Source organism: Ceratotherium simum, chromosome 3, assembly GCF_057802395.1.
Source record: "Ceratotherium simum simum isolate JZ-2026a chromosome 3, ASM5780239v1, whole genome shotgun sequence".
Classification (NCBI taxonomy): Eukaryota; Metazoa; Chordata; class Mammalia; order Perissodactyla; family Rhinocerotidae; genus Ceratotherium; species Ceratotherium simum.
This window is the reverse complement of record NC_141902.1, coordinates 40138094-40165078: the sequence shown is the minus strand read 5'-3', so window position 1 is coordinate 40165078 and position 26985 is coordinate 40138094. Positions and strand designations below refer to the sequence as shown.

The 26985-nt window shown below is 45.7% G+C and overlaps 1 protein-coding gene across 1 annotated transcript; it reads left to right on the top strand.

Moving 5' to 3' along the window:
- The first annotated feature begins 5965 nt into the window (after positions 1 to 5965).
- On the top strand, positions 5966 to 18531 carry TGM7 (transglutaminase 7). The gene is given in 13 exon segments (XM_014780623.2): positions 5966 to 6146; positions 6599 to 6844; positions 7450 to 7568; positions 9225 to 9353; positions 9442 to 9619; positions 11834 to 11972; positions 13273 to 13376; positions 13776 to 14018; positions 15219 to 15545; positions 15962 to 16127; positions 17924 to 17927; positions 18003 to 18127; positions 18372 to 18531. Coding segments are annotated over 13 exon segments (2052 nt in total). The 5' UTR covers positions 5966 to 6034.
- Positions 18532 to 26985: the final 8454 nt, after the last annotated feature.

Here is a 26985-nt window from a genome sequence, read left to right as displayed (position 1 = left end):
GCAGCTGTTTGAATTGCTGAGTATTGGGTATAAACAATCAAACAATGTAGTAAATCATGTAGACACCATTAAATGAAAATTATGTGTCAAAGAAACAACATAGTAGTAGTATGTGATTAACTGGCAAACAAGTGGTTCAGAGTGTAAGAAATTGCAGAGCAGGGAGAGAGACCAGGTAGGTCCTGGAGCTGGTTGCTCCCTGACCCGCTGCATTTTAGCATGCGGAGGTTGAGATGGAGCTGTGGTTTTCACTGTGTTCTTTTTTTTGTGTGTGTGAGGAGATCAGCCCTGTGCTAACATCTGCCAATCCTCCTCTTTTTTTGCTGAGGAAGACTGGCCCTGGACTAACATCTGTGCCCATCTTCCTCCACTTTATATGGGACACCGCCACAGCATGGCTTGCCAAGCAGTGCGTCGGTGCGTGCCTGGGATCCAAACCGGTGAATCGCGGACTGCCGCAGCGGAGCGCATGCACTTAACTGCTTGCGCCACCGGGCCGGCCCTTCACTGTGTTCTTTTGACACCTAAGACTCTAGAGAGAAACCAGGGGACTCCTCCCCAGTGCTTCCACCGGAGTAGCTCCTCTTGGGTCTGTTTATTACGTTTTCATTTGAATAAAGCACGATATTCACTAACTTGAAAAAAAAAGTGACCAGCACGTCAGGCCAGAAGTTAAGAGCTAGGTTCTGAAGTCAAAATGTCTGGGTTTAAATGACAATTTCACCACTTACTAGGGGGGGTGACACTGGGCAATTTACTTAACCTCGCTGATTCTCTGTCTGCTCATCTGTAATATGGAGTTAATAATATATTGTTGGGTAATTGTAGGAATGGAAGGAGATAATGCATATGAAGCCTGGAGCTTAATAACACTCAGTAAATATTAGCTAGATATAAACTATTGTTACAGGTGCTAAGATATCTTCATGTTCTGAAATGCTTGGGAAGGATTTCACAGAGGAGGTGGATGCTGAGTTTTGCTTGAAGAATGAGAACAATGGGGACTCACAGAGGTTGGGGAAGGGGCAGGGACTGTCAAGAGGTAGAGCTGGGCATGATCTATTTGGAGGCCATGACACAAGTGAAGCAGAGTTTATTTATGGGCTATTGGGGGATAAGATTGGATAGATACGTTGGGACCACGTTGAAGAGGGCTTTGAATGCTTGACTAAGGAATTTGGACTTGCTTAGGTAATACGGTCATGCACTGCATAACAATGTTTCAGTCAATGACAGACCGCATATACGATGGTGGTCCCATGAGGTTAGTACCATATATCCTAGGTGTGTAGTAGGCTATACCATCTAGGTTTGTGTGAGTACACTCTATGATGTTCACACAATGACAAAATCTCCTAAGGATGCATTTCTCAGAATGTATCTCTGTCGTTAAGTGATGCATGATTGTAAGACATTTATATTCTTGCACACTTAAAGAGGCACAGGCACACTTTGCAGTAATCTCACCATATAGGAATCTTCATATGCTCTCACACAGATGTACCCTTTCACATTTTTTAAAAGGGGAAAAATGAAAAAGAATGAAGTATTTATCAAAGTCCCAAACTGACCATAATAATGAGAAGAGCAAAAGGAAAAGACATTGATGGAGAAACTGGACTAAATGCAGGGACGGAGGCAGGAGAAGGAAAGGAGCCGAGTCTACCTGACATTTGCTGGCAGGTGCCAACTCTCTGCTGGCTGTGCTGGGTATAACTTACCCTTCCCCGTCTCTGCCTGGAGCTTTCCAGTCCTTCACCAGTAGCCTGATTGCCTAGAACATTGTTGGCCCTGGATTTTTTTAATCTGCCCCAGTCTTCATCCAAACTAGCTGGGGCCTTAGGAAGCCCTGGATGTCAAGGTATTTCAACAAGTGTTTGTTAGCCTGCCACATGCCCATGGACGCTAGTCCCTTGCACACATAAGGTGCTCCCTCCTTTCTTCTTACTAACACCTTTGTTTAGAGTCTCATTAGACTTTTGCCTAGATTATTGCAACAGAGTTCTCACTGCCCTTCCCACTTAGTCTTTTTTCCCTCGGGTCTGGGCTACACACCACAGCTGAATTAATCCTGAGTACAGCTTTGATCATGCCACTCCTGCTCAAAAACCTGCCTTTAATTAGAGTAACACCTTTCCCTAAATACAAAAGGAAAACTTGTTCAAAGCAAAGGCTTGGACAACACCGAAAAACTCAAAGGAAAGAAAGATTTCCCGTGATTTCACCACCTAAAGATCATCTGTAACATGCTGTTTTTCAGTCTTTTTATGTTGCTTTTTAAAAATCTCATAAGTTATTTCTCCATATTCTTTGTCCTTTTTGTTGGTTACATCGAGATGACAGGAATAAGTTTACGTATCCAACTCATTGTAGGACATTTGGGTCGTACTGAACATCCTTATGCTTACATTTTTATACACAAATGATGCTTTTCTTAGGAAAAATTCCTAGAAAGGGAATTTATGGATCAAAGGTATTTACGTTTTAAGGCTTTCCTTTATTTTGTAATAAATATTGATAAATTGCCCTCAGAAATGTGTAACATTGTATCCTCCCATCAGGGTTAAGTATACCCATTACTACTGAACCAAATAGCAGCAACCTGGCCCTGCTGCCCTCACAGGCTTTTCCCCCTCTCTTCCTGTACAGCCCCACTGCCCCCCGGACAGATTATTCCCCTTGTACTTCACACATGCATGCACATATCTATTCAGCAAACATCCCTGAGCACCCACCAGGGAAGGCAGGAGATTGTGAAGGTTAGAGGGCAGGCCCTGGAGCCAGCCTGCCTGAGTTTGAATCTCAGCTCTGCCCCGCACCTTCCTGCATTCAGGAACAATATTAATGCCTCCATCACAGAGTGGTTGTGAGAACATAAATGATTTCAGACATGTAAAATGCTTCTGACAGTGCCTGGCACGTAGTAAGTATTCAGTGAATATTAGCTCCAATTATCAGCAATTAGGAACCTTGCTCCATTCTAGGCAAGTGGGATCCAGGTGTGAGAAGATGGCCAAGGTCTCTGCTTCCACGGAACTAATTCTAGATACTATTAAGTACTCTGCAGAAAATAAAGAGGGTGTTGTGATGGCAAGTGATCACAGGGTAGGAGGTGAGGCATCATATGCAGTGGTCAAAGAAAGCCCCTGTGTAGTGGTTACCTCTGAGCTAAGACCCAAGGGGAGAGATGGAGCCTGACGAGAGCAGGGCTGCCTCAGGTTTTGATCTCTCGGAGGGCAGGCACTTCACACTTCAGAACACATTGCAGGCAGACAGCTGTTTTAATGTTTCCTTTTTTTGTTTATTTTTAAAGCTAATAATATATGGGGATATATTTTGATCCTTTTATATTCTTGTCTTTATATTAGTCAAGTGCCAGGAGTCCTGTGGCCTGGGCTTACCTCTCCTCTTAATCATCATTAACCCTGCTGGGCCGGTGGCCAAGTCAAGAAGGCCTTGTGGGTGCTGACATGTTTTTACTAATTGATTCTGCTTGATTTCCTGCTTTGTTGAACCTCTTGCTGATCCTCTTGGCTTTCTTTCCCTGCTCCCTTGAAGATCCTCCCTTTTGTTCTCTAAGTCATTGTCTCCCTGACAGGAAAAGCAATTCATTGAGCCAAATGCATAATTATCTTAAGTTGAAGAAAAAAGAAAACCTGAGTCTCCAGTGGAGAATGAGTTTTCTCTGTGCACTGCAACCTTGGGCGTAGAAAGAACATCTTCCTTCTTCCTCCTCCTCTTTCCTTCCAAACCAAGAGTCAACCTGGGTAAATGGAAAATTGAGTTAGCTGCCCTTAGAAACTATGCTTGGAGCTGTGAACAGTAGTCAGGAAAATGTTGCCCCCAGTCCTGTTGTCTCCTGTGGAAGTGATGGAAGCACTCCTGTGTGTTCTGCACTGCCTCTTTGGGGTGTCTGATCTTTCAGGGTGGAACTGTCATTGGGCATTATGTATAGGGCAGAGAGGCTTTCTGTGAAGGCTCAGTGAATGTCAGGCCCCTTAGGAACAAATGAGCTGCAACCAGTTTCCAACAGGATCTAGGCCAGTTGCTTTCAAACTTTTGACTATGACCCACAGTTTACATCATGACCCAGTTATACATAAAATTTTACTTGCTTTTTCTATGTGCAATGCATTGTGATATTTTCTACTCTATTCTTTTTTCTTTTAAAATATTGGTCACATTTCTCTAAATTGATTTCACAAACTACTAATGGAATAGACCTGACGTCTAAAAAATGCTGTTAAGTAATTCAAAGACATCTATCTTAGATCTTGCCTGGAATTTTCTGGTTCCAATAATATAACTATTTAAGTGCCTAACTTACATCAAGAAGTTTAAAAACGTTGTACTATTTGATCCAGTAATTTGCTTTTGAATATACCTCAAGGAAAGTTTGTTACTAGTAAGGGGATCAAGGGACTACCATGCACATTCTGTTTTCAGCCATATGTTTGACAGATTAGTGGGAAACATACAAATATAAAAGCTGGATTTTATTTTAGACTGTGAAAGAAATTTAAAAACACCTAATCCACCTTCCTCATGTAAAGAACTAGATATAGTCACAGCTAGTTGAACAACTATACTTAAAGAGTATTTCCTAATGTTAATCTGGAAGAAAGCACTAACAGTACTCCATTGGCCTCCGACTTAAGCTTTCATGCTTAGAACCATCTTATTACCAATGACTTTGATGAAGACCTGGAAGACAGTTTAGCCAATTCCCAGATGGCAAGGTAAAGCATTTGGGTGAAAGAATTAGGATTCAAAAAATCCAGCCAGGTAGGAAAGAGAGCCTGAAACTATCAAAGTGAACTCATTTAGCAAAAACATTAAGAACCTATTCGGAAGTTCAAAATGCAAATGGCACAAAAACTGGCTGGGAGCAAACACGAGTTTTGCCCTAGGATGCTGTTTGGAGCATCCGCAGCCTCTACTCACTAGATGCCAGTAGCAGCCTCTCCCCCAAGTTGTGACAACCCAAAATGTCTCTAGACATTGCCAAATGTCCTCCAGGGGACAAAATTTCCCTGGTCAAGAACTGCTGAGATAAATTGATGTACTACTAGCAGAAAAGAGCTAATGGATTTTTGTTGACAGTAAACACAATAAATATCACCAGCAAAAATAGCAAAGCAAATGCAACTCAAGGCTGCATTATTACTAGTACTAATGCTAAGATCTTTACATGTGAATCCTCACTTAATGCCCACATGAACCCTATGAGGTAGGAATATCATTGTCTCCATTTTTTAGCCGAGGACACCGATGTCTAGGGAGGTTAAATGACTTGCTCCAGGTCTCACAGCCAAGGTGGTGAGAGCCTGCACTCTTGCCCACTGTGCTATGAGAGCTTTTAAACTGTATACTAAGTGTACACATACAGTAGCACCCCAGGAAGCAGTCGGTGCGCTTATATATCCGGAATACAGCTGAGAAGCAAGCAACAAGTAACGAGTAACCCTGAGGCTCACATACCCCCCTGTATCTCAAAGCAGGGACTGGCCTGTGGCTGAGGTCCCAGCCTCCAATCAGCCATTGACTTAATTCATACAAAATTCTAATATTCTCTTTCTTCTATTTGCAGGATAATAGAGTAATTTTTTAGAAAGATTGTCAACAAAAGTGGTTAAGTATATCTGGCAGCACCTCAAGGGTTAAGTTTCAGTTATCTCGAAATGGTTTGCTTTTTGGGACCATAATTATCAAGCGTTGTGGCTCTGGATCCAGGTACAGAGGTCACCGGGATCGTTGTCCTCCCACTCTTGGGTCAGGGCCTGCTAAACTGCCCTCTGAGGCTGTCGTTAAATGAGAGGGCCGAGTGGCAGAAGGGCTTAGATCTGGACAGGAATCTTACCTAAGTCAGAGCCAAGTGTCACAGAAATGATTGAGAAGTGTCAGGGGATGCTGAGCCCAGGGAGCCACAGCTGGGCAGTGACCTGTCCCTCACTCTCCCCAAGTGGCAGCCTTGGAGCTCAGATCCGTGGATCTGCAGAGCCCCAGGAACAACAAGGAGCATCACACACAGGAGATGGGCCTGAAGCGGCTTATCGTGCGCCGGGGCCAGCTCTTCGTGCTCCGACTGAATTTCAACCGACCGTTCCAGTTCCAGACTGACCACATCACTTTCGTGGCTGAGACTGGTGAGTTTGACCCACCCCAAGGCAAAGTTCACCTGTTGTGCCCCTGCCTCTCCTTTCTGCGCCAGCCTCCCTCTCTTTTCCTGGGACCCCTAGGACCCTTTTAGTGCTCAGCACCGTATTAGTGCTGTTAAGGAAAGATTTGAAAGAACTGAAGTTGTGATAATAGCCAACTTTTAAATACATGACAGGCACTGTGCTAAAACTTCAAACACAGTGGCTCGTTTAATCCCCATGACAAGAATTTCAGGTGGGTACTATTATGATCCCATTTTACAGATAAAAAACTGAGGCTCAGAGATCTTAAGGCTTGTCCAAGGACACACAGCGGCAGTAAAAGCCTTAAACCAAAAGGATTGGCAAGTGGTGGGAGAAGGTGAGTGTCCTTCCAATCCACCTGGAATCATGTCACATAGATTTTGAGCCTCACAGTGGGGTCATTCTCTCCTACACAGGACCAGCACCCATGGAGCTGCTGGGAACCCGAGCCACCTTCTCACTCACCCAGGCCCGACAGGGGAATGTCTGGAGTGCTTCTGACTTCACCATTGACTCCAACTCGTTCTCCGTCTCCCTTTTCACACCAGCCAATGCAGTCATTGGCTCCTACACTCTGAAGATAGAGATCTCTCAGGGCCAGGGTCACAGCTCAACTCACCTTCTGGGGACTTTCATCCTGCTTTTTAACCCTTGGAGTGCAGGTACGACTTGCTCACAGGTTGTAATGCTAACGTGATCCTTTGGGAAGACTCTGTGAGGTTCTGCTTAGAAAGCCCAGAAAATAAAACACTGCATATCTATGCAATATATTATCATGTGCTCACTAAAAATCATCTTTACAGAGAGTTTTTGATGGCATGATGGAAATGTTCATGGTGTGATATAAGTGAAATAGATTTGGGAATGGAACATAATGTGATCTTAATTGCGTTATATTTATGTGCGGAGAAAGAGAGAGTGGCCAAAACACAACAACATGTAATAGTGGGTGACTCCCAGTAGTGGGAATGAGTGATTTTCATCATCTTCTTTATGTCATCTGTATTTTCCAAATCTCTACAATAAGCTTGCTGCTTTTACAATCAGGAAAAGATAATCATTATTTTTTAAAGTATAGATTATATTGCTGGCCTCTAGAAAAGCACATAGTAGTCTTTTAAGGGATCCAGTCTTGATTTCTATCTCCATCAACCCATGGGTTCTCCTATTATGCAGTAAGATACTGTCATTACTGTTTTTTAACTTTATTGCTCTGTTTGCTTTTTGGTTTGGGGTTTTGCTCCCTCCACTGCTCTTAACCGCTCAGAGGACGACGTCTACCTGCCCAGTGAAGTACTGCTGCAGGAGTATATCATGATGGACTACGCCTTTGTTTACAAGGGTCATGAAAGATTCATCACCGCCTGGCCCTGGAATTACGGGCAGGTAACACTGTTACCCGAAGGTGGGCCTGGGCAGGTCTCCTTAGACAACTCTGGTAGCGCATGAAGCACTGCTAACAAAAGTCAGGATGTTCAATGCTGGACCAATTTTCCATTCAACGAGAGGGGCAAGGAAGAAAGGGGGAGACGCCTTTCCTTTTTAGTTTTTAATATTTTATATGAAAAACTTAAAACATAATCCAAGTAGGCAGGCTACTATAATGAACCTCCGTGAACCTATCTCTTAGCTTCAACAGTGATCAATTTATGGTGAATCTTGTTTCGTGTATACCAGGGCTTTGCAAACTATAGCCCATGGGCCAAATGTGGCCCACTGCCAGTTTTTGCATGGCCCATGAGCTAAGGATGGTTTTCACATTTTTTTAACTGTTGAAAAAGAATTTTTAAAAAATAATATTTTGTGATGTGCAAATTTTATGAAGTTCAAACATTGGTGTCCATAATACCACTTTACTGGAACACAGCCATACTCATTTGTTTAGGTATCATCTGTGGCTGCTTTCATGCCACAATGGCAGAGCTGAGTAGTTGAGACAGAGACTCTATGACCCGCAAAGGCTAAAATGTTTACTATCTGGCCCTTTACAGGAAAAGTTTGCTGATCCCTGGTCTATACTCCCGCATCCTCCTCACCTCATCACTGGATTTTTTGAAGCAAATTACAGATACCATATCATTTAATCCAGTAATACTTCAGAATATAGCTTTAAAAGATGATGACTCTTTCTGAAAAACTTAACTACAATATATTATCATAACTGAAAAAATTAATAGCAATTTATCAATAACATCAAATATCCAGTCAGTGTACAGAAGGAGGACCTTTGGCTCTGGTCAGCTTTTCCACTCTCGACCACCAGCCACGGCTGGTGTAGTTTCTCTCTGCCTCCCACTGCCTTCTCAGCCCTGGCCACACACCAGCAGGGAAGAGTTAGAGGGAAGCAGGGAGCCTTGCTGAGGAGGATCAGTTTCCCTGTTCTCCAACTGTGACAACTTGTATAATTTTTTGAAAATGAGACAAATACCAGTGCATTTTGCAGCCAAAAGTGTTGTGACATATGTCACAAATATATGTTGTAAACGTATGTCATGAGCCTACACGGGCTTCTCCCGTGCTCACAGCATCAGCACTGAATCCTCTACCTGATTTCAAGGTTCTCCACACTCTTCTCCCTCTCCTTACGTGCCTGGCCCTATATTTATCCATCTGATCTTTTCCTATTCCGACACGTCCTCCAGAAATGAGAATCTCTAAGCCCCTGTCCTTGGTATCCATCGTGCTCAAAGACCTCAGGTGAACACCTCCTCCCTCCTCTCTTCCTGTCTACTTCCTCCTTTAAAGACCACTGGCTCCAATAGCCTTCTCTGATCTCTTCAGTCAGCAAGGATCTCTCATCTCTCCGAATTCTGTTAATATTTTCCATCAGAGCCACACTGGTTAGTTTTTCAGAATTCTGAATCTAATACAGTCCCAATTTGACTTAGAAGCTCTTTGAAGGCAGGACCTTGTCTGATGTTTAGTCCCATGCCTACATCCACCACATACATACCATCCCTAAAAGTCTGTGTTACTGGCTTGAAGTTGCAGAATTCTGGACATTTTTACTCTTCTTTTTTCTCCCTTGCAATCACCTGTAAGTTTGAAGAGGACGTTATAGATATCTGCTTTGAGATCCTGAACAAGAGCCTGTACTTCTTAAAGAACCCGTCCAAAGACTGCTCCCAGCGGAATGACGTGGTGTATGTCTGCAGAGTGGTGAGCGCCATGGTAAGGACAGAAGCTTGCCCGCCCCTGTCTGAGGACAGTCTGAGCTTCCCCCAGGTGCTGTGGAAACCTACTTGCTTGTTCTTTGTAGATCAACAGCAATGACGACAGCGGCGTGCTGCAGGGGAACTGGGGAGAGGACTACTCCATGGGGGTCAGCCCGCTGGAGTGGAACGGCAGCGTGGCCATCCTGCGGCAGTGGTCAGCCAGGGGTGGGCAGCCTGTGAAATATGGCCAGTGCTGGGTCTTTGCAGCTGTTATGTGCACCGGTGAGTGAGGGGGAGATGGGAACCACTCATGCAATCTTCATGGTAACCCTTTGAGGTCAGGCTCTGATTATCTCTGTTTTCATGTGAGTTAACTCTGCCTTGCCCACAGCCCCACAGGTAGGAAGTGGTGGGCACTCAGCTCTTAACCAGCATGCTCTATAGTCTCGAGGAATCCTGCACATTTACCAACGAGGGAGGTTGATCTGTTGCAATCACTCCTCAGTCTTCTTGACGGAACAGTTAGATATTAAAGTGGTCCCCCGGATAGAGGTGCCTGTGGTCCCACAGCGGAGCAAAACCGACTTCTTCCTGCCACCTGCTCAGGTTTCTCAACTGCAGGTACCTGGAGTCGGGGACAGGTTGGGGGAGCTTGAGGTGCAAGCAGATGGTCTGGGGCAGCCTGATCTCACCTTCAGGCAGAGCTGGAAGCTCCCAAATACCTCTTGGAGAGATTCTTGAGGAATTAAAATTAGAGATTTGCTACTTTGCTAACTACCCTTAAGGAGCATCAACATTTTATGCATTATCGGTTATTTGCAGTTCAGTGCAAAGTCATTGATCAGATTATCTGTGAAGATGAGGGAAAGATGGAAAATGCTGAAGTGCCTGCTTGTCTTCCCCAGTGCAAGGAAGAAGTGCCTTACACAGTGCTGCCTGTCGCACTATGGTGCTCAATAAATGTTTATTGAACAAATGGGTTGATTCTGAATTGGAGGATAAGGGAGCACAGAACAGGGAGGATAGACACAGGGTCAAAGACGAAAATCTAGATTTTTCTGAGAGGGGCAGCACAGCCTGGCAGTTATGTACAGGTGTTGCAGACAGAGAAGTTTAAATCTGAGTGTTCAAATCAAATGACCCCACTTTGCTCATTTGTTTTCACTGGAAAATGCTCAGCACATCACCCCAAATTTGCCTTGGGCTGGGAAGTCCCTGGCTAGGTGGGTGTTATAAAGGAGGGCTCAGGCCTTTAGACCAAGGGACGAGAGGGAGAAGATCTAGGTCTGCATCCTTGATCCGCCTCTGAGCCTCTTCCCACTCCTAGGCCCTAGAGTTCTGGGCCCATTGAGTGAGGGGAGAGCTGCTCCTGCTAAGCCGCCTCTGGCCACCTGCAGCCCTGGTCTAGCTCTCACTCCTGCGAAGGGTTTTTGAAAAGCCAGGAGCTGTGCTGGGAGCGGACAGGTGTTTGAGGACAAGTGGCTCCCTTCGGGGCTCTTGAGTGAATCGAAACAAAAAGATTGGTCACTCTCAAAAGTCCTTTTACGTTTCGAAGCATTGTAATCCTCCCCGCAGCCTCAGTAGGCACCATCTGCTCCTCCTGGGCAGAAGACGGGATAAACCTCTTTCTAAACTCCTTGCCTCTTTGGTAGAGGTGGAGACCTGTGTTCTAAAGGTCACACTTGGCTCTTGGCTTGATTTCATCTGGCCCTGGGCTGGTGTGTGTGTGGTGGTGGTGGTGATGGTGGTGGTGGGGTAATGTCTGCTTTGTGTGATCAGATATGTGAAATCTTAACTCAGCTTTAAAAAGCCTTTGTAGCACTATCCTGAGAAGCCACAAGAGGGTACTGTTGCCTCATCAAAGATGGTCACTTTCTCGGTACATGCAGGTTCCTTTTGTCTCTGATGTCTTCCACCTATCTCTATGTCTATCTTGCCCTTCTATTCCTTCTCTGATTTCTTTCTTACCTCCTCCAAATCCTTGTCTTTCAGTATAATTACAGATCTAGAATTCCAGAACTGAAAATTACCTGGTCCAACTCCTCATTTTGTTACAAGGAGACTAAGGCCCAGAGAAGTTAAGCCACTTACCTAAGATCACACAGCTTGTCTTCTGAAACTGGCCACAGCATAGGCCTAAAGTTTTAAATTTTCTTCCTAATTATCAAATGTTTTAGGTTCTCTGTTTTTAATTTGGAAAGTTACTGAATGGTAAAAGCTCTAAATGAAAATTGAGTTGTTGTTAATTGTTGTTTTAAGTGACCCTCAAATGATTTCTTTCTTCTAGTGGGATGGAGACCATTGACAGGGCAAGTGGGCAGCAGGGTTCTGGGCCTGGGTGTGGTGCTCTAAGTATAATGGAGTTACAGGTATGGATCTGCAAGAATCTTGGTTTTCTTTCTCTCCTCCAGCTAGAAAGTTAGAAAGTATGCATGGGAAACCAGTGATTCTGCTTGAAATGAACTCAGTGATTCTCCATGCTTTTCTTCCTTTTAGTAATGAGATGCTTAGGTGTTCCAACTCGCATCGTTTCCAATTTCTGTTCTGCACACAACATGGATGGGAACTTGACCATCGACACCTACTATGACCAAAATGCAGAGATGCTGCCAAATCAGAAACAAGACAAAATATGGTAAGGGGCACTGTCTTGAACAGGTCTCTGCTCCATCCGGGGTAGGAAAAATTCTGACCTGGTTCTCTCTGGCCTTGAGGCACTAGTGTCCTGTACATTGTTGCTGATGCTCAGACAATAAATCCCCAACCCAGGAGGCTCTTCTGGCTAATTAGATCATCATATCAAACTCATTTCAGAGATAGAAGATGATGGGATAAGATTCTGAAGCCGGCAACCAAATGAATAGACTTGCATCCTCTGAATCTGACCTCAAAATCTATATTCATCTTACTCTTCCTTCTTTGAGTCTTTCTATTTGTTTGTACCATTCTCTGTTTCCCTGTCAGGGCAAAGCCTGGACTTGCTGCCTCTGCATGCTTCTTCCTTTCCCTGCCTCACTCCCTCTTTGCAAGCATGTGTGTGTATGTGTGTGTCTCTGTGTGTCCCTTTATTTTTGTATCTGTAGTCTCTTCTCCTGGCTCTTTTCTCCTCCGCTCTATCCCAAATCTGACTTCCTGTTTGTCCTTTTCCAGCCACTTTCCAGGTAAGACCCTTTGAGTTGTATGAGAACTAGCTGCTGTCCTTGGAGCCCCTCCCTCTCTGAGCTCCTAGAGGGCTGAAAGCTCCCTAATTCAATCAGCAGTGGTGTGTCTAAGAAGGATATATCACTGTAGAATTCTGTGAGTGCAAATCTGATTGTAATCATGAGGAAACGTCCAACAAGCCCAAAACTAGGGCCTGGTAGAAATAAATAAATAAATAAATAAAGATTATTCAGAATGTCAATGTAATAAGACAGAGGCTGAGAAACGGTTCCAGATCAAAGGAGACAAAGGATACTGGACAACTAAATGCAATGTGTGATCATAAACTGGATCCCGGACTGGGTGGAAAAAAATGCTTTGAAGGACATTATTAGGTCAACAGACAAAATCCAAATATAGACAGTAAACTAGAAGAGTATTATATCAATATTAAATGTATGAGGTTGATAACTGTACAAGATTATGTAAGGGAAGACCCCTATTTTTAGGCGATACACACTGAACTAAAAACAAGAAAAAATATATGTATATAATCTCTATATCCATACTGAGAGAAAGCCAATGATTAAGCAAATGGGGTAACAATAGATGAATTGGGTACACGGGTGTTCTTTGCACTATTCTTGTAACTTGACTGTAAGCTCGAAATTACTTCCAAATAAAAAGTAAAAAGTAAAAAAGAAGAAACAGCAATATAAATCACTCAATATAGTGTCTGATACCTGGCAAATACTCTGAAAATGTGAGTCCTTGTCTCCTTACTCTGTCTGCAGGAATTTCCATGTCTGGAACGAGTGCTGGATGATCCGGAAAGATCTCCCGCCAGGATACAATGGGTGGCAGGCTCTAGACCCCACTCCCCAGCAAACCAGCAGCGGTGAGTGAGGACCACTGTGGAAGGGTCTAGGCTCCATGGGGAGAGTGATCAGGGTGACTGGCCACGTGAGCCGGAAGACAGAAAGGAGCGATGCTTTTCCCACTTGGTCCCCTCCCCGATGTTGTAGCAAAGACAATTTCAGGTCAGGAGTCTAACTTTGCCATTGACAGCTGGGTGACCCAGTAAAGCGGGGAAGAGGAGGATGATAACTGCCGCTCCACAGGGTGGCTGTGAGGATCAGATGAATTAAGGGGAACTGGAGGACACTTGTGGGTGAGGGTTATTAACGCCACTGTCCCTCCCCATCCCATTTCCCTACTTCCACGGCCATGAGCAGCTGCTCCTGGTCCACGTGTCAGCAGCCATGTTAGCCGTCCACAACTCCTGTTCCCTGCACAGGGCTGTTCTGCTGCGGCCCTGCCTCTGTGAAGGCCATCAAGGAAGGGGAGGTCCACCTGGCCTATGACACCCCATTTGTGTACGCCGAGGTGAACGCCGATGAAGTCATTTGGCTGTTCAGGGATGGTCAGGCCCAGGAAATCCTGGCCCATAACACCAGTTCCATTGGGAACGTAATCAGCACCAAGATGGTAGGGTCAGACCAGCGCCAGGATATCACCAGGTCCTACAAGTACCCAGAAGGTGCGTGGCTCCCGAGGATCCGGGGAGGGGGCCAGTATAACCTCCTTTGTATTGCCTCCCAATGGGGATGGCTCCCATGTTAAAACTGTCACCTCCTAATCACCCCCTCCTCATGGCAAACTCCTAGGGCTTTCCTGGACCCTGGCCATGTGGCCTCAGGGTAGGGTGGCTGGATTTAGCAAATAAAATACAGAGTGCCCAGTTAAACTCGAACTCCAGATAAATTCAGATAAACAAATATTCCATTAGTACAAGTATGTCCCAAATATTGCATGTGACATATACTAAAAATTATTCATTGTTTATCTGAAATTCAAATTAAATTAGATGTCCTTTATTTCATCTGGCAACTCTATCCTAGGGTCACATCATGGTGTCTTTATGTTATGGCAGTGGGGGCGGCAGCAGGAGGAGAGGTGGATGTTCAAGGAGGGAAAGGGCTTCCGGGCCTGTAGAAGGGAGTAGATGTCCCTGTGGAGACAGCCAGGGTGGAGTCAGGCTGAGTACAATCAAGGCCCCAGTATGATCTAGCCATGTAAGCTTGGAAATGTTCTTACCATCCCTGTTCCTCCACTTCCTCATCTGTAAAATGAGTCAACAGTATCTCAGAGGACTGTTGTGAGGGTTAAATGAGTAAATACACAGAAAATACTTGGAACAGTACCTCTGCTGCGTGTAACTGTTCTAGAGAGGTCCACAGTTTGGGATGAGTTGGGGTTAAGCCTGAATGTTGAGTAGCCCCCAGGGGCAAGAGATGAAGCTCTGTTTGAAAGGCTTGAGCATATATTCTAGAAGTGAGGATACTGGTGGGGGAGAGAAGCCTCTGGCTTTGATGATGATGATAGTGATGATGGTGGCGATACTGATGACAAAGAACAGTGTGGGGTGCTTATATTCAGCAACTCATTTAACCCAAATTTTTCACAGCTCAATGAGGTAAGGAGATATCCCTGGGTTATAGATGACAGAACTGCACCCCGAGAGATTAAGAGACTGTGTTAGAGCAAGGATTTGAACCCAGCAACACCAATCCCCATGTTCTCAGCCGTGATACACTATCGCCTTCTTTCATGGCTATTCATGTGGTTGGGGCTTCGGGAGAGGAGCTGGGAGTTGTTAGGTGGCTTGTTTCCCAAAGAAGGTCATTGGTCCTCTCGACCTCTCCTGGCTGATGTCTTTCCTGGTTCTCCTTTCGGCCAGGATCCACTGAGGAGTGATCTGTGTTCATGAAGGCTTCCCAGAAAATGTTAGGCCCTAGAAGGACTTCTTCAGCCTTCCTGGATCTTCTGGGGTCCAGGGGCTTTCAGGATCAGCCAGCACAGCTGCAGCTTCACCTGGCCAGGACGCCTGAGTGGGGCCAGGACCTGCTGCTGAAGCTGCATGCCCGGAGGGTGGCAGACAGAGCCCACCCCCAGGGTCCCATCAGACTGGTGGTGCGCTTCTGTGCGCAGGCTCTGCTGCACAAGGGTGGTACCCGGGAGCCCCTCTGGAGGCAAACAGTGTACTTGAACCTGGATTTTGGGGAGGGTGAGTATAAGGCAGGCCTGGAAAGGCACCTACAGGGAGGGGAGCCTCGGGGCCATGAACAAAGCTGGGCTGGCCCAGCCAGATAACACAGAGCCCCCTGCACTCCCAAAACACACACACACCAGGCAGTGAAGCTGCTGTTGGCAGGAGGTTGAGTGCCAGGTGCTGTACCTCTGATGCCATCCCACCAGGTGAAACAGCAGTGACCTCTGGGGGCAGTGGGTACAGGGTAAGCACACTATCTGTCTCTTTCTTACACACACACACTTTCACACACAGATATAGTCTCACACGCATGTTCTTTCTCACACACAAACTATTTTTCCCTCTCTCACACATACACATTTCCTCCCCCTACCCCTCTTTCTCTCAGAGACCCTCTCCCCAGACTCAAGATGTCTTTTGTCTTTGCTTAGAGATACAGTGGCCACTCTTGCTACCCTTCAACAATTATGGAAACAAGCTGACAGATGAAAAGCTGATCCGTGTGTCTGGCATTGCCAAGGTTGAGGAGACAGGGAGGTCCATGCTGGTCCTAAAAGATATCTCTCTGGAGCCTCCCCACCTATCTATCGAGGTAAGGTGTCTGGACAGAGATGAGGCCCCGGAGCCCTCTGACTCACTCTACCCAGGGGCTGGGGGTCCAGCAGTGAATGAGACACAGTCCCTGCCTTGGACACCAATTGGATGATTGAAGCACAGTATGGTGTGTTCTCTCGTGCTCTGCGCAAAGTACAGGGCAGGGCATGAAGGCTTCCCAGAGGAGGTGACATTTTGCTGAGGATGCATATGAAGACACTGTATAGAGAAACGAGATGGGGATGAAGTCATTTTAAGAAAGGAGATAGCTTTGCAGAGGCAAAGAGACAAGAAAGGCAGTGACTGGGAGATGGAAGAGAGGAGACAGATTTGAGAGACCATAAGACCAAATTCAAAAGGTGACTTCTGATAAGATGGGGGCGACAAGGAAGAGGGGGACAAATGAAAGGCGAGCCTCAGATTTTGAGTTCAGAGGCTTGAGTGACTGGCACCGCCTTTGCATAAAGAAGGAATACAGGTGGAGGAAGGATAAATGGAGGAGGGCAGGGATGTTCCCCATCTCCTCTTACCAGGGTTTTCCTTCCCCTGAAGCCTCCTTTCCCCACCTTCCCCTCCCACTCTGAGAGACTTGCCTGCGGCCTAGTCCCAACCTGGCTTTGTACCTGGTGGATTCCTCCATAGCACACCCCACCCCACCCAGAATGAGTATCGAGTGACTGTGTGTCATACACTATCTGGCCACCTGACAGTTTTCACCTGGGCATGCTGTCAGCCTGTCAGGCCAAGTGATGCCAGGCAGCCTCCATGGTGGGGCAAACAGTGAGCAGAATGGCAAGTGCAGACACAGCCTGGTGCCTGTTACCCAAAGGCCTGGTTGCAACAGGATCCAATACAAACACAGCAGATGCCAAGTAGGCAGTTCATTGGTCCCCTTAGGAAAGGAACCGAGGGATGATTTGTGTGAGTACACTGGATTCCAAAGATATTTCTACCTGTTCTACTCTGACACGCTCATTAGAGTACAAGGAACTTGTTTCTTTCATTTGAATTCCAGAGAACTCAGAATGTGTTCTTCCTTCTCTTTGATTCTCTGGTTGAGCCAGAACATGCCCCCTGTATGATCTGGGTGGTCAGAGCTCATTTCAGTTCAACACTCGTTTACCAAATATCCGTCATTTGGCTGGCACTGTGCTGGGCACCTGGGTTCCGGAAGTGAGTAGGACTGAATCCCTTCCTCCCACTCACAGCCCAAGGCCATGCTGCCCTATAACACAGACCTCACATGTGATGCACTGAATGCACCTGGAAAAACTCAGAGTGTGTCTGCTGACGTATATGAAGACAGAATGTGTGGGGGAAAGATCCTGGCTGGGCCTGGGACAGCTGGGTTGGGTCCTGACTCTGCTATTAACATATTTTGTGACCTCGGCCTCAGAATGACATTACTGATGGCACCTGGCTGGCACACATGACACCACTTCCTTACCCTATGCCTGTGTCAGACACTACTAATCAATCATGACTCTCTCTCATTGACTCTGGATTTGTCTTTGGGATCCTTTTTAACACAGCATTCCTATTAGCCACAACTAACAGGTTGGAGCTGGCACTTAAGTTGAAATCTAATTGACATCCTGAACTAGATGGTGGGAATGGAAATAGATTTCAACTTGGTAGCAATTGCTGATTGGTGGTGGCTTCCTGAAGCACTGAGACCTTCTAAGAAAGGCCAAGATATGTGTTTACCTTGAACATTCTCAGCTCACATTCTTCTCTTCCCAACTGCAGGTCTTATCTCTAAGTAAGCAGTCCCTGGTGGTCAACAGAGGGATGGGGAGTGAGGTTACTGAATCGGCATGCAGAAATGAGACCAGTTGCTCACAATATCCCTGTCTTCTCTCCACACGGGTGTCTGAGAGGGCTGAGGTGGGCAAGGCACTGGGAGTCCACATCACTCTCACCAACACCCTAATGGTGGCTCTGAGTAACTGCATGATGGTGCTGGAGGGAAGTGGCCTCATCAATGGGCAGATATCAAATGAGTAAGTACCATTGCCATCCACCTGTCTATGCTGGTCTCTGATAAGGGGTGCCTCACAGGGTCATTGGATGGTCCTCAGTCTCCTGGATGGTGCCTCCTTGCCCCCGTCTTCCCACCCTCCTCAGGGAAGGTTGAGCTCCATGGTGTTTGGCGGTGTGAGGTGCTTACAAACCAAGAGGGGAAACCAGACCATCCACCCCAGCAGTTACTCCTCAAGACTCTAATAGGTTCTTTTTGACTTTCAGCCTTGGGACTCTGGTGCCTGGACACACTATCCAAATTCAACTGGACCTCTACCCCATTAAACCTGGACCCCGCCAGCTGCAAGTCCTCATCAGCAACAATGAGGTCAAGGAGATTAAGGGCTACAAGGACATCTTCATTGCTGCAGCCAGGGCTTCTTGATCCCTGCCCCCACCTTCCTTAGGCCCTCCCAGCCCCCCAGCCCCTCCCCTGCCCCTCCTCCTTATGCTCTCCCCAGATCCCTCCCAGCCGCACCTTGCTCTTTTCTATTCCTGACGGTGTGGTGTTATCGGTGTGGTGTTATCTTTGCTCCTTCTCTGTCCTCTTCCTGGCCTGCCTGGGGGGTGAATAAAGCTCTCTTAGAACCACAATAAAGATGTCTTTTTCACTGGTGTTCCTCTCTTCTGTGCTAACAAGCTACTTATTGCTACTAGCTGGTCCTCTTGGCCTGGCTGCCCTCCCTGCTCTTCCTGTCTTCTCTCTCCTCCTTTAAGGGCCCCAACCACAAAATAAGCCCAATATGATCCCCTCTAAATCAGTCTCTCTGGAATCAAGGATCCCAAGTCTCCATTTAAATTGTCTTAGGGAACTTGCAGGCAGAGGCTGGAGGGAGGTCTAGGGAGAGCAGCCTGGATGTACTGGTGTTACCACCCAACGTGGGGCCTTCTGCTCACTGCAAGACATGCCAATAGTCAAGAGGCAATGTGGTAGGAGAAAAAGGACTTTTTATTACAGCTTGCTAGGAAGAGGGAAGATGGCTGACTCATGTCCAAAAGAACCATCTTAAGGGGGCACAAAATCTTACAGCAGTTATATAGGCTGATGGGTTATAGGGGAGAGGGTTAGGAATGTTGACTTTCTGGTGTTACAGACTGGGAGTGCCACACCAGGTCATTCAGTTTTCATTGATGATGGCTATCAGCATAGACTCTCTGTTCGGGGGTCATCACGTTCCTAAGGAACTCAAAAGAACAAAGTTATCATCTTATCACAGCTGGGAGGTACATGTACAAGCAGGTGTCATAAAATCTACAGAGCAGTTAGATCTCCTGGAGGGTGCATATCCAGTTGCGTTAGTTAGTCAGAGGTCATTCAAAGTTACAATATGGCTTCTTTTCTACAATATGGTTTCCCTTATGTCAACTTTGTCTTGAGCTGGTATCACTGGGAGGACAGTAACTGTAACACCATGGGGACCAGCCAGAAGATGCCCAGCAGGTCTTCTTGGCTGCTGGCCTGAGAACTTGGGGATGACTTGGCAGGGCCCACTCAGCGTGGCCCCCCCAGGATGACTAGGAAGTGCTTCATAGCTGGCTGCCCCCCAAAACAGGCCCTCACTTTCCCCGACCTCATCTTCCCCTCTCACTCCCTCACTCACCTGTTCACCCTAACTGGCCTCAGCCTCTCTTCCTTTGTATTGTTTGTTTTTGTTATTTTAAGGACAGGGAGGCACTCTTTTGCATTTTCTTCCTGTGGTTGTCAAGATCATTTGTACTTGTTCTAGATAATTTGGAAAGAACAGAAAAGTGAAAAGACACAAAAGAAAAATCACTGAGAGTTCCCTCATTCCGGAAGAAATCTCTGCTATGTTAAAAAGCAGAAATTCAACTGAGTAAATTAGAAGGTCTAATTGGCTTTATTAAATGATTCATGGATCAGGCAGCATCCCACCTAGTAAAGAGAAGGGAATAAAAGGAGTTGTACAAAATGGAAGGTTTTTATAGTGTCAACCTACAAAAACAGAAACCAGTCTAAGAGGCAAAGTGTTTATTTGTGATCAAAGAATTGCCTTTCAGGGAACACAGATTCAGGTAGAAACCCAAATAGTGTCCCATTCGGGAGTAAAAGTCAGGGGCTTTTAAAGGCAAAGAAAGGAGATTGCATTATAAAGAATTTTAATTAGATTTGGAGGCAAAAGCTAGTCTTGGCTAAACATTGATTGACTATTGATTCTGTCTTCAGAAAGTCCATAATCCTTAGTCTTTGTGATCAGAATGTCTGTTTTTCTGCTGACTTCTCAAACAATTGCTTGTAAAACAATTGCCATCTGGGCCCAGTTCAAAGGTTTGGCCCAGTCCAAGGTTCAAGACAGCAAGGTAGTTACTCTGGAAAGGCAGCTCCAACTCCATTTTAAAATGGCTCCACTGTAGTCAATTTTGACAATAGGTGGAAGGAGGTAAAACAAGGAAGTTATAAAAATAAAGAGCTGGATTGTTTCAGGCAAGGTCACCTTCCCGTAGGGGCCAGGAACGGCAGGGGTCTTAGTCAGGAAGATTACCTCACTAGTGTTGATCAGGAAATTCCAGACCTATTGGTTTAAAGTCCTACTCCTGGGAGAGGCTGAAACTGCAATTAGGTTAGGTATTGAGTCTTGGTTTGCAGGCCTGGGGCTTAGCACAGGTGACTCCATTTTGGGCCTGTTGTCTCTTTTTTAACAGCTATCATTTTGCCATGTATCTTTCTAGGCTTTCCCCCCCTTTCATTGTGTTTTTTATTTATTTATTTATTTTTAATTTTATTTATTTATTTATTTTTCCCCCAAAGCCCCAGTAGATAGTTGTATGTCATAGCTGCACATCCTTCTATTTGCTGTATGTGGGATGCAGCCTCAGCATGGCCGGAAAAGCGGTGCGTTGGTGCGCGCCCGGGATCCGAACCCGGGCCGCCAGCAGCGGAGCACACGCACTTAACTGCTAAGCCAAGGGGCCTGCCCTCACTGTGTTTTTTAAAGTTATTATTGCAAGGTTATCATCAAAAAGACAAGAGATAACAAGTGTTGGTGGGGATGTAAACAAAAGGGAACCCTTGTGCACTTAGTGGGAATGTAAACTGGTTCAACCATTATGGAAAACAATATGGAGGTTCTCCAAAAAATTAAAAATAGAACTATCATATGATCCAGCAATTCCACTTCTTGGTATATATCTGAAGGAAATAAAACCACTATCTGGAAGAGATATTTCCACCCCCATGCTCATTGCAGCATTATTCACATTAGCCAAGATATGGAAGCAACCTAAGTGTCTGACAACAAATGAATGGACAAAGAAGATGTGGTATATATTGTAGGGGAGGAAAAATTTTCCTTCTACTCTTCTAGGTTCTTTGGCTGGTCTAATAATCAGATTGACATAAGACAGATTAACAGGAGAAAAACAAACAAAAGTTTAACAACATGTATACCTCCTGTACACATGGGAAAGACCCAGGAAAACTGAGTAACATGCCAAAATGGCTGAAGCATCACTTTAAATACCATCTTCGGCTAAAGACAAAAGATGTTGGGATGGGGGCAATCAGTTATGGCAGGTTACCAGGAAAAGCACAATAAACAAGAGCAAGGTTGTTATGCTGATTTATGTGGTTGCCTTCTCCACTGATTAGAGTTTCTAGAGATTTAGTCATCCCTTTCTACTTGGTACAGTGAGGGAAACACCCTTACAAATGTAATTTCCATTGCAGCTGTAAATGTCTTTCAAAAGGATAACTTCTGGTTTTTAGAGTTTCTCCCATGTCTTCTATTCCTTAAAAATAACAAGCCTAATATAATCTTTATGCCAAAGAGACATACAGATCTTCCTTGACTTATGATGGGGTTATGTCCTGATAAACTCATTGTAAATTTAAAATATTGTAATTCGAAAACACATTTGATACACCTAGCCTCCCAAACATCATAGCTTAGCCTAGCTTACCTTAATCACGCTCAGAACACTTACATTAACCTACAGTTGGGCAAAATCATCTAACACAAAGCCTATTTTATAATATTGTGTTGAATATCTCATGTGGTTTACTGAATACTGTACTGAAAGTGAAAAACAGAACCGTCGTGATACCGAACCAAGTGGGCTCGCCTCCTGGTGAGATAAATGAGACTCTACACCAGTGGAAGTTGTCTCACGAAGTAAAGTGTATTTGCAGCAAATAGGAGGCCATGAGGAATCATCTCCAAAGTCATGGCGTCCCTGAACAAAGGGAAGCAGGAACTTTTATTTCAGTTGAGGAATGAAAACTCAAAAGGGAGAGGAGGGTACACTGCAGATTATGGTAATGAGGCTTAATCTCCTCCTGAAGAGATTAAAAATAAGGCAAGATCATGGTCTTGTAGGGAGGCTTGGTAAGCTTCAGGGTGTTTGCTGGTTGTGTCTCTTTAATACAAAAAAACAACTTGGAAAAACAGTTAAATGCTTCCAAACCCACCCTTGAGTTCCTCGGGGCACTAGTCGGTGACAGTTGTACAGGTACAGAATGCTTGTAAGTGTTTCATTGTTTACCCTCATGATTGTGTGGCTGACTGGGAGCTGTGGGCTCACTGCCACTGCCCAGCATCACCAGAGAGTATGGAGCCACATATTGCCACCCCCGGGGAAAAGACAAAATTCAGAATTTGAAGTACGGTTTCTACTGAACGCATATCGCTTTCACACCTACGTAAAGTCGAAAAATCCTTAGTTGAACCATTGTAAGTCAGGGACTATCTGTATTTTGGGGTGACAAATTCTGCTCCCCTACAATATATACAATGAAATATTATTCAGCCATGAGAAAGAAGGAAATCTTGCCATTTGCTACAACATGGATGGACCTTGAGGGCATTATGCTAAGTGAGAGATAAGTCAGAGAAAGACAAATATTGTATGATGTCACTTATACGTGGAATCTAGAAAAGCTGAACTCATAGAAATGGAGTAGAATGGTGGTTACCAGGGGCTGGGGGTAGGGGAAATGGGGAGATGTTGGTCAAAGAATGCAAACTTCCAGTAGAAGATGAACAAATTCTGCAGATCTAATGTACAGCATCGTGATTATAGTTAACAATACTATATTATATACTTCAAAGTTACTAAGAGACCAGATCTTAAACGTTCTCACCACAAAAAAGGAATGATAATTGTGTGACGTGATGGAGGTGTTAGCTAATGCTATGGTGATAATCACATTGCAATACATAAATGTATCAGATCAACACATTGTATACCTTAAACTTACACAATATTGTATGTCAATTATATCTCAATAAAAAAATAAAAAAGTTATCATTACAAATTGACACATATCCCTCATGGAAAATTTAGAAAATCCAGAAAGGCAGAAAAGGAGAGCATCCTCCTGTGGGTTTTTGGGCGTGGGCCCTTCACCCTTGCCGCTCCTCACCTGCTCAGTGGCTCTACAGGTTCACTTGGCTCCTCTCACCACCCTTTTCCCCTCCTCCACCTCCTCCTGTCTGTTTTTGTTTTTTTTTTTTTTTTATCTATTTTGCTTTCACACAGCTGCTTTGGGCAGGAAGGGCAGGAGCCTGCATACCTGCACTCCACCCTGTGTGCTGGCTGCGCCCATCCCCATTAAGTGCCATTGGGCATTTCTGTAGAGCTCTGTCACTGCGTCCCTGTTGTGTTGCAGGTGGCTCCCCACCCGCCCACAGGAGACCTGGAACCTGGGCTGGCTCCTGCGGAAATCTGAAACCTTGCTCCATCTGCCTGGTGCTGGTCTTTGTTTAGTCATTGCTCCTCTAGTCTACTCACTCTGGTGGCACAGAGCTCCCTGGTTGTCACTTGTGTCACTGGAGGGAGGACAGTGGGCAGGCTTCCTACTGGGCCTCCAATGGGCCTCCCAGGAGGATGGGGATATTAGCCATCTCTGCCTTCCCTGTCAATCTTTCAAGTAATTTCCTCTCTCCTCACCTAAAAATTGGCTTAAAACCCCGTACTCTGTAGTGTTTTCTTCTTTTCCTTTTTCATCTAGGCAAGCTTGTCTGGCTTCATTTCCCCACTGTGGTTGGATGAACTAGACAATCTCAAAGCTCCCTTCCAGCTCCGACATCGCCCAGGGGCCTGGGGTTCATGTACCACACTTGGAGCACCCTGACGTTAGATCGTGAGTGACCCTGCTTCACCGCCCTCACCCTCCCCTCGTCTCACAGCAACCTGGTGGAGCCGGCCCGGCCAGGCATTAGTGCCCACAGATCAATTCTGGCAAAAGAAATGTTCAGGCTGTGGAGCAAGGAGGCACAAACCAGGCTAGCACCTACATCTCCTGATTACTGCTCTTCTCATCCCCCGTGGCATTCACAGACACCATCATCCATGTGTCATTTTGGCTGGTAGTTTTGGGGTCCCTGCTATTCAGTGTCATTGTGTGATATAAAGCAAAGGGCTCTGGGACTGAGTCTTGGCTGTTTCACAGTGTGACCCTGGCTTCCTCAGGTGCAAAATGATAACAACAACAATAGCAGTGCCGGCCATACTTTGCCTCACAGAGTTGCTGTGAGGATCAAATGAGAAAGTGTATTCTAAAGAGCTTTGTAAATTGTGAAGTACATTCAAGTGCAGAGGTCCTCTGATCAGTTTAATCACCTCTCTTGGGTGACTCTCTCCATTGCTGGGGGTGGTAAGAGGGGGGAGGCAGAGGAACCCACCTGGATCTGCCGATTCTGGCTTCCTTTTGCAATCTTCTATGGGGAACGTCCTCACCCTCCACTCAAACCTGGGCACCCATGGAGCCTAGGACCCTGATTCTACAGACAAGGAAACTGGAACTTGCCTAAGGGCATGCTGGGAATTCATGGCAGGGCCAGGATTAGCATCCTAGTCTCTCTGAATTTTAGAAAGGTCTGGAGTTTCCCCACTCCCACCTTACTAGGGCTGGCCTGGCCCATGGGAATGGCAGGCGAGTCCACACCTCTCTACTTGAGTGTCCCAGGATCGGCTCTGTACCCCTCCCCTGCAGGTCACAGCCCTGCTTCCATCCAGACTTCTCCTCCCCAAGCTAACTCATCTCAGCTAATGTGGCAGTGGGTTCAGGCCTTTACCCATTTGTTCATGCCTGGGTCATCTTTTAATTCATTCACTCCATCAATCAACAAATATGAACTGGAAAATTGGCCATGCTTCAAGATACTGCATCAAGCACTTACACAGGGCTCTGGAGCCCGACCGCCTGTGTTCAAAATCCAGCTCCACCAGGGCTTAGTGAGCAATCTTGGAAAAACTGTTTAATGTCTTTAAGCCTCTATGTCCTGATCTGTAATATAGGAACAATAATATTACCTAACTCCTGGGGATGGTGTGAAGATAAGTGGGATAATGCACATAAAGAACTAAAACAGTGTCTGGAACTTGAAAGCTATTACTAGTTCTACTGCTGGTTTTACTATTAGCCACTATTATTATCAAGAACTGGGGATATACTAACAAGACACAGGCCATGCTCTCAAGGGGGACTGGGGGAAAGAGAGGGAAGTATTTATAATGTCGAGATATGAGTAGGCTAATAGGAAACATGAAATGGGGTGTCCCTAAACACCTGGTATGGTAGAGAGAGGGGGTCAGGAAGGCTTCCTGGAGGGGCAATGCTTGAGCCTGGATACAAGAAAGTAGACAAGTGAGAGGACAACAGTTCAGAAAGAGAGACACCAACACGTGTGAGAGCACAGAGATGCAGGAGAGCAGGTCTCCATCTGAGAACTGAAGGGGTTTGCCTGCCAGGACTCCAGGAGGGAAGGGAGAGACCCTGAAGGGCTTTGGCGGTGATGTTGAGAAGTTTGGACATTACTCACTGTTGGATCTTAAACAAGGAGCAACCTGTTGAATTGGCACTTCAGAAAAACCACTTTGGAGACTCATTTGGTAAAAAGATGGGTGGGATACTGGTTAGAAGTTGTTGTCCAGGCAAGCGGGGTCTTCAGTGAAGGCGAGGCCAAGGGCACAGAGAGGAGAGACAAGTTTTAGGAGATAATCAGGAGTTGGACTGGACAGGGCTCAGCAACTGATGGGCTAAGGGAGGTCAGGAAGATGGAGAAGTATGAGGTGGCACCCAGGTTTCCCCTGGAGTAACTGGGTGGGCAGTGTCCTCATTCACCAAGACCAGAGATGCAGGAGGAAGGAGAGAGGGGAGGAGTTCCATTTTGGATTGAAGTTGGGTGTGGGTGTGTTAGGCAGTGAATTGTATATGTGCATGTATGCGCACGCTATAAGAGCTGATTGAGGATAGAGGGAGTTGAAAATACAGGAGGGAGGACGGAAGCTGGTGACTGAGGTTCCTGAGGAGAGAGGACAAGGGACCCAGAAATCAGAGAGATGCAGGGATAAGTGTCCCACAAGAGGGAAAGGCAGGGTGGAAATGGGTGCGGGGTGCTTTAGAGTGTTCCATCTACCCCATATGAAGAGCCCTTCCCCCCTCCTTCTGTCTCTTCTTCCATCTCTGCTTTTCTCCTTGTATGCTCCTTCTAAGGACTTGTACTTTTCTTACTAGAATCAAGGTCGCTCCACTGGTATTCCCACCCTCTCACCTATTTCCAAAACTCCTCCATGAATCTTCCCAAGTGTTCTTCCTCTATTGCTTTTATTTGCGATTTGCCTGGGACCTGGCAAGTCTCACCCAAGGCAATACCTCCACCGAAAAATAATTTCCAAAAAATCATACCAAGGGTGATCCAGAGTGGGTTTTGTTTGCATTTGATGTCCAGAAAGTGAGTCTTCAGGATAAAAGAGAGGGCTTAGGTGCCAAGCAGAGGTCTAGGCTTGAGAGGCTCTCTTGGTTGTGAGCTGTAGTCTTGGGGCCCTGATACTCTTTCCTGCAGGGACTCAGCTCTAGAGGCCCCATCAGCTCACCTCT